General features: G+C 46.2%; 1 protein-coding gene across 1 annotated transcript; it reads left to right on the top strand.

Annotated features, from left to right (window-relative positions):
* Positions 1-7,298: 7,298 nt before the first annotated feature.
* On the top strand, positions 7,299-8,345 carry LOC147800536 (paraneoplastic antigen Ma3 homolog). Its single transcript, XM_087147139.1, has one exon. It carries the CDS (start codon positions 7,299-7,301, stop codon positions 8,343-8,345), a length of 1,047 nt encoding a protein of 348 aa, XP_087003265.1.
* The last annotated feature ends 1,201 nt before the right edge of the window (positions 8,346-9,546 follow it).

Below are 9,546 nucleotides of genomic sequence, written 5' to 3' on the forward strand. Positions count from 1 at the left end.
GGACAGGGTTGGGGTTACGGGTAGGGTTAGGGATAATAGGGTTAGAGATAGGGTTAGGGATAGGTTTTGGGATACGGATAAGGTTGGGATGAGGGGGAGAGTTAGGGATAGGGTTAGAGATAGGGTTAGGATTAGAGATAGGGTTAGGGATAATAGGGTTAGGGTTGCGGATATGGTTAGTGATAGGGTTAGGGATAATATGGTTAGGGGTAGGGTTGGGGTTAGGGATAGGGTTGGGGTGAGGGTTAGAGATAGAGTTAGGGGTAGAGATAGGGTTAGGGATAACAGGGTTAGGGAAAGGGTTGGGGTTAGAGATAGGGTTAGGGATAACAGGGTTAGGGACAGATTTGGGGTTGCAAGTAGAGTTAGGGATAATAGCATAATGGTTAGGGATATGTTGAGAGATAGGGTTGGGGATACGGATAGGGTTGGGTTTATGGGTAGAGTTAGGGATAGGGTTAGGGTTAGAGATAGGGTTAGGGGTAATAGGGTTAGGGTTGGGGATATGGTTAGAGATAGAGTTAGAGATAGGGTTAGGGATAACAGGGTTAGGGAAAGGTTGGGGTTAGAGATAGGGTTAGTGATAACATGGTCAGGGAAAGGGTTGGGGTTAGAGATAGGGTTAGGGATAACATGGTTAGGGACAGGTTTGGGGTTACGGGTAGGGTTAGGGATAATAGGATTCGGGTTAGGGATATGGTTAGGGATAGGTTTCGGGATACGGATAGGGTTGGGTTTAGGGGTAGAGTTAGGGATAGGGTTAGAGATATGGTTAGGTTTAGAGATAGGGTTAGGGATAATAGGGTTAGGCATAGGGTTAGAGTTAGGGATAGGGTTAGAGATAGGGTTAGGGTTAGAGATAGAGTTAGGAAAAACAGGATTAGGGATAGGGCTGGGTTTAGGGGTAGGGTTAGGGATAGGTTTTGAGATAGGGTTGGTGATAATGGTTAGGGATAGGGTTGGGGTTAGGGTTAGAGATAGAGTTAGGGTAAGAGATAGGGTTAGGGATAACAGGGTTAGGGAAAGGGTTGGGGTTAGAGATAGTGTTAGGGATAACATGGTTAGGGAAGAGATGGGTTTAGGGGTAGGGTTAGAGATAGGTTTTGAAATAGGGTTGGTTATAATGGTTAGGGAAAGGGTTGGGGTTAGGGATGGGGTTAGGGATAATAGGGTTAGGGATAGGGTTAGAGATAGGGTTAGGGATAATAGGGTTAGAAATAGGGTTAGAGATAGGGTTATGGTTAGAGATAGGGTTAGGAATAACAGGGTTAGGGATAGGGTTGGGGTTAGATATAGGGTTAGGGATAACATGGTTAGGGATAGGGTTAGATATAGAGTTAGGGAAAATAGGGTTAGGCATAGGGTTAGAGATAGGGTTATGGTTAGAGATAGGGTTAGGGGTAACAGGGTTAGGGATAGGGCTGGGTTTAGGGGTAAGGTTAGGGATAGGGTTTGAGATAGGGTTGGCAATAATGGTTAAGGATAGCGTTGGGGGTTAGGGATAGGGTGAGGGTCAGATATAGGATTAGGAAAAACAGGATTAGGGATAGGGCTGGGTTTAGGGGTAAGGTTAGGGATAGGGTTTGAGATAGGGTTGGTGATAATGGTTAGGGATAGGGTTGGTGTTAGGGATACGGTTAGGTATATTGTTAGGGTTAGAGATAGGGTTAGGGATAATAGGGTTAGGTTTAGAGATAGGGTTAGGGATAATAGGGTTAGGGTTGGGTTTAAGGTTAGGGGTAGAATAAGGTTTAGAGATAGGGTTAGGGTTAGAGATAGGGTTAGGGTTAGAAATGGGGTAAGGGATAATAGGGTTATTGTTTGTGTTAAGGTTAGGGATAGGGTTAGGGATAGGGTTGGGGATACGGATATAGTTGGGTTTAGGGGTAGAGTTAGGGTTAGGGTTAGAGATAGGGTTAGGGATAATAGGGTTAGGGTTGGGGATATGGTTAGAGATAGAGTTAGAGATAGGGTTAGGGATAACAGGGTTAGGGAAAGGGTGGGGTTAGAGATAGGGTTAGTGATAACATGGTTAGGGACAGGGTTGTGGTTACGGGTAGGGTTAGGGATAATAGGGTTATTGTTTGGGTTAAGGTTAGGGATAGGGTTAAAGATAGGGTTAGGGATAACATGATTAGTGAAAGGGATGGGTTTAGGGATAGGGTTAGAGATAGGATTAGGGATAACATGGTTAGGGAAAGGGATGGGTTTAGGGGTAGGGTTAGGGATATTTTTAGGTTTAGGGATAGTGTTAGGGATAATAGGGTTAGGGTTAGAGATAGGGTTAGGGATAGGGTTAGAGATAGGGTTATGGTTAGAGATAGGGTTAGGAATAACAGGGTTAGGGATAGGGCTGGGTTTAGGGGTAAGGTTAGGGATAGGGTTTGAGATAGGGTTGGTGATCATGGTTAAGGATAAGGTTGGGGGTTAGGGATAGGGTTAGGGTCAGATATAGGATTAGGAAACACAGGATTAGGGATAGGGCCAGGTTTAGGGGTAGGGTTAGGGATAGGTTTTGAGATAGGGTTGGTGATAATGGTTAGGGATAGGGTTGGGGTTAGGGATAGGGTTAGGGATATTGTTAGGGTTAGAGATAGGGTTAGGGATAATAGGGTTAGGGTTAGAGATAGGGTTAGGGATAATAGGGTTACAGATAGGGTTATGGTTAGAAATAGGGTTAGGGATAACAGGGTTAGGGATAGGGCTGGGTTTAGGGGTAAGGTTAGGGATATTTTTAGAGATAGGGTTGGTGATCATGGTTAAGGATAGGGTTGGGGGTTAGGGATAGGGTTAGGGTCAGATAAAGGATGAGGAAAAACAGGATTAGGGATAGGGCTGGGTTTAGGGGTAGGGTTAGGGATAGGTTTTGAGATAGGGTTGGTGATAATGGTTAGGGATAGGGTTGGGGTTAGGGATGTGGTTAGGTATATTGTTAGGGTTAGAGATAGGGTTAGGGATAATAGGGTTAGGTTTAGAGATAGGGTTAGGGATAAAAGGGTTAGGGTTGGGTTTAAGGTTAGGGGTAGAATAAGGTTTAGAGATAGGGTTAGGGTTAGAGATAGGGTTAGGGTTAGAAATGGGGTTAGGGATAATAGGGTTATTGTTTGGGTTAAGGTTAGGGATAGGGTTAGGGATAGGGTTGGGGATACGGATATAGTTGGGTTTAAGGGAGAGTTAGGGATAGGGTTAGGGTTAGAGATAGGGTTAGGGATAATAGGGTTAGGGTTGCGGATATGGTTAGTGATAGGGTTAGGGATAATATGGTTAGGGGTAGGGTTAGGGTTGGGGTAGGGATAGGGTTAGAGATGGGGTTAGGGATGATAGGGTTAGGGATATGTTTAGGGTTAGATATAGGGTTAGGGATAATAGGGTTAGGGTTAGGGGTAGGGTTAGGGATAGGGTTAGGGATAGGGTTAGAGATGGGGTTAGGGATATGGATAAAGTTGGGTTTAGGGGTGGAGATAGAGTTTAGGTTATGTTTAGCGATATCGTTAGGGATAACAGGGTTAGAGGTAGGAGTGTGGTTAGGGATAGGGTTAGAGGGGTAGGGATAGGGTTGGGGTTAAGGGTAGGGATAGGGTTAGAGATAGGGTTAGGGTTAGAGATAGAGTTAGGGATAATAGGGTTAGGGTTAGGGATAGGGTTGATGGTTAGGGATAGGGTTAGGGTTAGATATAGTGTTAGGGATAATAGGGTTAGGGTTGAACTTAAGGTTAGGGGTAGGGTAAGGGTTAGAGAGAGGGTTAGGGTTAGAGATAGGGTTAGGGTTAGAAATGGGGTTAGGGATAATAGGGTTATTGTTTGGGTTAAGGTTAGGGGTAGGGATAGGGTTAGAGATAGTGTTAGGGATAACATGGTTAGGGAAAAGGATCGGTTTAGGGGTAGGGTTAGGGATATTTTTAGGTTTAGGGATAGGGTTAGGGATAATAGGGTTAGGGTTAGAGATAGGGATAGGGTTAGAGATAGGGTTATGGTTAGAGATAGGGTTACGAATAACAGGGTTAGGGATAGGGCTGGGTTTAGGGGTAAGTTTAGGGATAGGGTTTGAGATAGGGTTGGTGATCATGGTTAAGGATAGGGTTGGGGGTTAGCGATAGGGTTGGGGTTAGATGTAGGTTTAGGAAAAACAGGATTAGGGATAGGGCTGGGTTTAGGGGTATGGTTAGGGATAGGTTTTGAGATAGGGTTGGTGATAATGGTTAAGGATAGAGTTGGGGGTTAGGGATAGGGTTAGGTATATTGTTAGGGTTAGAGATAGGGTTAGGGATAATAGGGTTAGGTTTAGAGACAGGGTTAGGGATAATAGGGTTAGGGTTGGGTTTAAGGTTAGGGGTAGAATAAGGTTTAGAGATAGGGTTAGGGTTAGAGATAGGGTTAGGGTTAGAAATGGGGTAAGGGATAATAGGGTTATTGTTTGGGTTAAGGTTAGGGATAGGGTTTGAGATAGGGTTGGTGATAATAGTTAGGGATAGGGTTGGGGGTTAGAGATAGCAGGGTTAGGGTTAGATATCTGTGTGGGACCCTGTATAGGTCCGACAAAAAATGTTTTTTTAGGTTTGACAGAGGATGTTAGGTTTGGACTTTCCCACGGCAGCTTGAAGCACACTTCCTTCCGGCGGCAACGTCTTGCCCGGATACAAGCCGTAGGATGTCCGGGTGTCGGGTTCTCTCCCGGAAACCGCGATCACGCTGGTCAACGTGGCCCAAGGAGGGGACCAGATTGGTTAACTCTGAGGTGTCCACGTCTCCCCTAGGAATGTCGTCCACCATGGCACTTTTTAATTGGCTAGTTCCAAATTACCTCATTTGTCTTAATTTTTGGGCCAATCGCAAGAGCTACTAGCACCTGTGCGAACGCGTGATTCAGTAGGACTATTTAACCCCCCTCTCGTGGCTGTGTCTTCAGAGCGTACTAAGACCTAGGTGCGAGTTCTATCTGAAAGTGCCCCCTGCACTTTTTTTTGCCGTCGAGTTAGGAAGGAGAGCCGACTCCATAAAAGCGACTTTCTGTCACGTTCCTATTAAACGTTCTCGCATCATTTTGTCGCGTGCTCTGTCGATACAGGTAAGCCGATACTTTCTTATTTTTGTATGAACCATGTAGCTCTCTTTTTATATGATATGATTGTGTGACGGCATTGAGATTGTCTTGCCCACTGATGATAATGTTATACTTCCCACACTCCACGGGCAATGATGTAATCACTTGTGTTTCATTATGTTTCTCGCCAAGTATGCCACGTCCTATTGAGCAACAATGTAAATATGAATGGTTCTATACTCTATTACTCCTTGTGCCGCTCCTGTAATTTAGCCAATATTCTCTTTATTGCTTTACTGGATGCATTGACACTGATAGACTAAAATTCTGTCCGTAGATGACCTTGAGCAATCTGCACACACATGTACACTGCCAGCGTGTCTAAAATACCCAGTGCATGTCCGCACGACACAGTAGCCACACGATGTAGATAATAATCTTTTAATCCAATGTTTAACTAGCTCTGTAGATAGTCGTATAGTTACGTAGGCTGTATGGATATGTGTTACTGGACGTTTCCACATGCATTTACATGTAACTGAAAGTCATGACCACTTGTCGTACTGCTCCCACATGCCATTCGAATGGATTAGCAAGTGTACACTTTTACTGTTTGGCCCAGATCACGTTTCGTGTTCTGCAGATAAACATGAGTTTATGCATGTATATGACCTTTTCACCGTTTAGTTTCCCCATTCCGATATTTCAAGTGTAAAATGTTCTGTGTGGACATCCAAAACTTCTAACGCCATTGTTGTTGATATTTTTTATGCGAACCCAGTTAGTTTAGATGCTATGTCTGATTGTGTTTAGATTTAATAAGATACATATGTCAGTTGGTCCTACAAATATTTGAGAGCGTACTAAGACCTAGGTGCGAGTTCTATCCGAAAGTGCCCCCTGCACCTTTTTTTGCCGTCCAGTTAGGAAGGAGAGCCGACTCCACAAAAGCGACTTTCTGTCACGTTGCTAACGTTCTCGCATCATTTTGCCGCGTGCTCTGTCGATACAGAGTACGAAGTTCCCAGGTCACGTTTCGGAGAGCCGACCCGGTTCGCCTCTCCACCCGGCCCGCTTTTCACCCCCTTTTCCTGTTTGGGAACGCCCTTGGGAACGCCACGTCACCTACCCGGACTCGCGGAGACTCGCCCCGGCACTGCAGACATTGGCCACCCAAGCAAGATCAAGTCCTGGAAAGAAGAACCAGCTAAGCCCTTACTTTGTTTGACATTGTATAATTTATTATACCTTGTAAACCACACATTACTGTATTTGATATTTTTTTTGTTCCTTGTGTACATACTCCAGTGAGTTTCGCCGTATAGTTTTTCCACCCAAAATCTTTCAGACTCCTTCCCAAGTTTGCCAGCAATTGTTGCAGATCCCTTCGTTCACTTTTTTCCTCTCAGTTGAGACTCTTTCTTCCGGAGCTGTTTCTTTTGTGTGTGCTGGTTCAAATTTGCCCGTTCTTCTTATATCTTTTCACTGGAGTATTACGCATTGAAAGTTGACATGAATTCTGTAACCGTTTTGCTTGATATCCTTGTATATGAATCACATCAGGTGTGCAAATAACAATACTTGTGCCCAGAATGAGGACCAACTGAACTCCTGCTATCTGCGTGATTTTTTTTTCCTTGTGAGCAAATTTCCGACTTTTTATCGAACCGGCATAGGCCCTCAGACATCTCTTTTCAGCGCTATCTCCCCTGCCATTGGTTACCTGTTTGTTGTACGCTCACATGTTTGTTTTGGGCAATTTTGATTTTTTTTCTTGAAAAGGGAGCAGAACAAAACTTTTTTCGCAGAAGCATTTCCTTCAGTTGATCCTATTTAATTCTTTCTTGTTGGTGGTTCATTGCTGAATGATTATTGTATGATGACAACCTTGTTGACGTATCCACATTTTTTTGCCTTTGATTTCAATGTGCCATTCACTGCGCTCCTGTATTCAAGTTGTTTTCGTGTTTATTATTATTGATGATTCATTGCTGATAGCCGGTGAATAATTGTTCCTCCTATGTCTGCACCTTGATTTTCTATTGACCCGACTTCTCAGAATTGTTCACTGGTGATAATTTTGGATGAACCACACCGCTTCTTTTTTGCCACTTGTATATTTTCCCCACCACTTTTCTCGTGGATACTTTCTAGAAGTTGCATTTTTGTACCGTAATTTATTGTAACACCGTATCGACAGAGCACGATTGAGTTTTCCGAGGCCCTTAAGGAATTTTTGTCTGGCCATGGAAAGACCATGGAAGATCTCAAATCTCTCACGCTGGGCTCTGAGGAGTCAGATACTAAGGAAGAAAATGTTTCTCCTAAAGCTAGCCAAGTTGTCCATGTCATTGACAAGGTTTCCAGTAGGTCGTATCGCCGTCTGAGGTTGTTTTCCGGCAAGACACCAGTTCCTTCTGGCGAGCTTGACTTTGAGAACTGGCGACGTTTGGCACGCCAACTCTTGAAAGACCAAAGCATCCCCGACTCTGAAAAAAGGAGCAGAATAACTGAGTCATTAGTTCCTCCGGCTCTGAATGTCGTCTGGGCTGTGAGTGGCGGGAGCCCAGCGCAAGAATACCTGACGTGCCTGTCCCGGGCATACGGCTCTACATCAGATGGCGACGAGTTGTTGACAAATTTTCGGTGCTCCTACCAGAAGGAGGAAGAGAAAGCTTCTGATTATCTTCTCCGTCTTCACACGCTCCTCACCCAAGTCGTCGAGATGGATGGTATCGATTCCCAGGATGCCGACAAGACGTTGTCCAGTCAGTTTCAGCGAGGGTGCCTGTATAACGAGCCACTGTTGAATGTGCTCCAGCTCCGAGCTAAGAAGGACAACCCTCCTAACATGCTTACTCTTCTTCGAGAAGTGCGGGCAGCCGAGGCCTTGCTGGAAGAGAAAGCAGATCGCAGAAAGAATGACAGCAGGCTAACGAAGAAAGTTGCTACCATGGTCCATACCATCTCAGCTGACAGTCGAGATGCCAAGGCGACCCCTAGCCCAGCCCGAGATAGCGACGGAGAAGTGGCAGAATTGCGGCAGACTGTGGACCGTTTGCACCGCTGGCTGGATGGGTTTTTCAAGAGCCAAACTACTACGCCCCGGCGGCTGTCTCCTTCGACCCCTGCCTCTGGCCGCGCACCCAGAGCCATTTTCTGTTACAATTGCGGTGAGGACGGCCACCGTATGAATGCATGCTCCAAGCCGAAGAATGCTGCCCTTGTGCAGGAGAAGATGATGCTTCGTCTGAGCAAACCCAGGGATGACCAGAGTTCGGGAAACGACAGCGGGCAGCTGTAAATGCCCGAACAGCTGCCCCGAACCAGCCCAAGGGCCAATGAGTCGTTCACCTTCGTCGATGCAGTGTCAAGGAGATTCTGCTTCAGATGTTCCTCCAGGTGTTGTCAGTGATCAGGCTGTCACCCCTGTCTTCATCGATGGACAACCAACCCACTGTCTCCTTGACACCGGATCACAAGTCACGTGTATAACTGCCAGTTACCACACCCGTTATCTCCCGCATCGACCGCTACAGCCCCTTTCACATCTTGCGCTGATAGGTGCCGCTGGACAGCCTGTCCCTAACGAGGGATACATCGAGTTAAATTTGAAGTTTTCCGCCAACTCTGCTGGAATGCAGAAGGAGGTCACGACCCTTGCACTTGTCTGCCCCGACCGCCAGAGGGCTGACGATGTTCGTCGGAACTAACACTAGTGTAGTCCGTGAAATGGTGCGAGCCTGTGAGCAGAAAGGTGGCAAGGATTTCCTCCGAAAACTTCAAGTTGATAGTGCATGGGCACAAGCTTACCGACTGTCACATGACGTACGGCCTACCAGCCGGCTTGGGCCAGTGAAGTCCTTGAAGGCCACAACACTTAGACCCGGGCAACAGGTGGAAGTGACAACGCGGATTAACAATCCCTCCCGTGCCAAGATTGAAGTTCTTGTTGAAAAGGAGAACACATCCCAGCTCCCCGAAGGCGTTGAGCTAAAGAATTGCCTGGTGGAATTACCCGCCCACAGAGTGGCAAAGACGAAAGTTGTCATCGCCAACAAATCCTGTAGAAGTGTGGTGGTCCCTGCACGATGTTTCTTTGCCTCAGCGTTTGCAATTGAAGAGAAGTTGCCTCACCACCCTCAAGACGCCTGTATGATGTCCCCATCTCCCTCCAAGGATGAGGACGGTGATTTTGATTTTGAGGGTTCTCCTCTTCCTACAGATGACGTGACGCGAGTTGTTGGGATGCTGCGAAGCCGTGCTGATGTATTTTCCAGAGATGACTTAGACATTGGCTGCACCACTGCCGTGAGACATACCATTAACTTGTCCGACGAAACGCCATTTCGCGAAGGTTGTCGGCGCATACCCCCTGCAGATTACGCAGATGCTCGCAAGCATATCCAGGAACTCCAGGAGAAAGGTGTCATTCGCGAATCCGCAAGTCAGTTTGCCTCGCCCATAGTATTGGTTAGGAAAAAGATTGGAGACCTCCGCCTCAG

The sequence above is a fragment of the Acanthaster planci genome, linkage group LG01, assembly GCF_054643075.1.
Source record: "Acanthaster planci isolate LZ-2023a linkage group LG01, COTS_SCS, whole genome shotgun sequence".
Taxonomy (NCBI): domain Eukaryota; kingdom Metazoa; phylum Echinodermata; class Asteroidea; order Valvatida; family Acanthasteridae; genus Acanthaster; species Acanthaster planci.

Coding starts and splice junctions, on each gene's coding strand:
- LOC147800536 (XM_087147139.1), top strand. CDS start 7,299: ATGGAAGATCTCAAATCTCTCACGCTGGGCTCTGAGGAGTCAGATACT.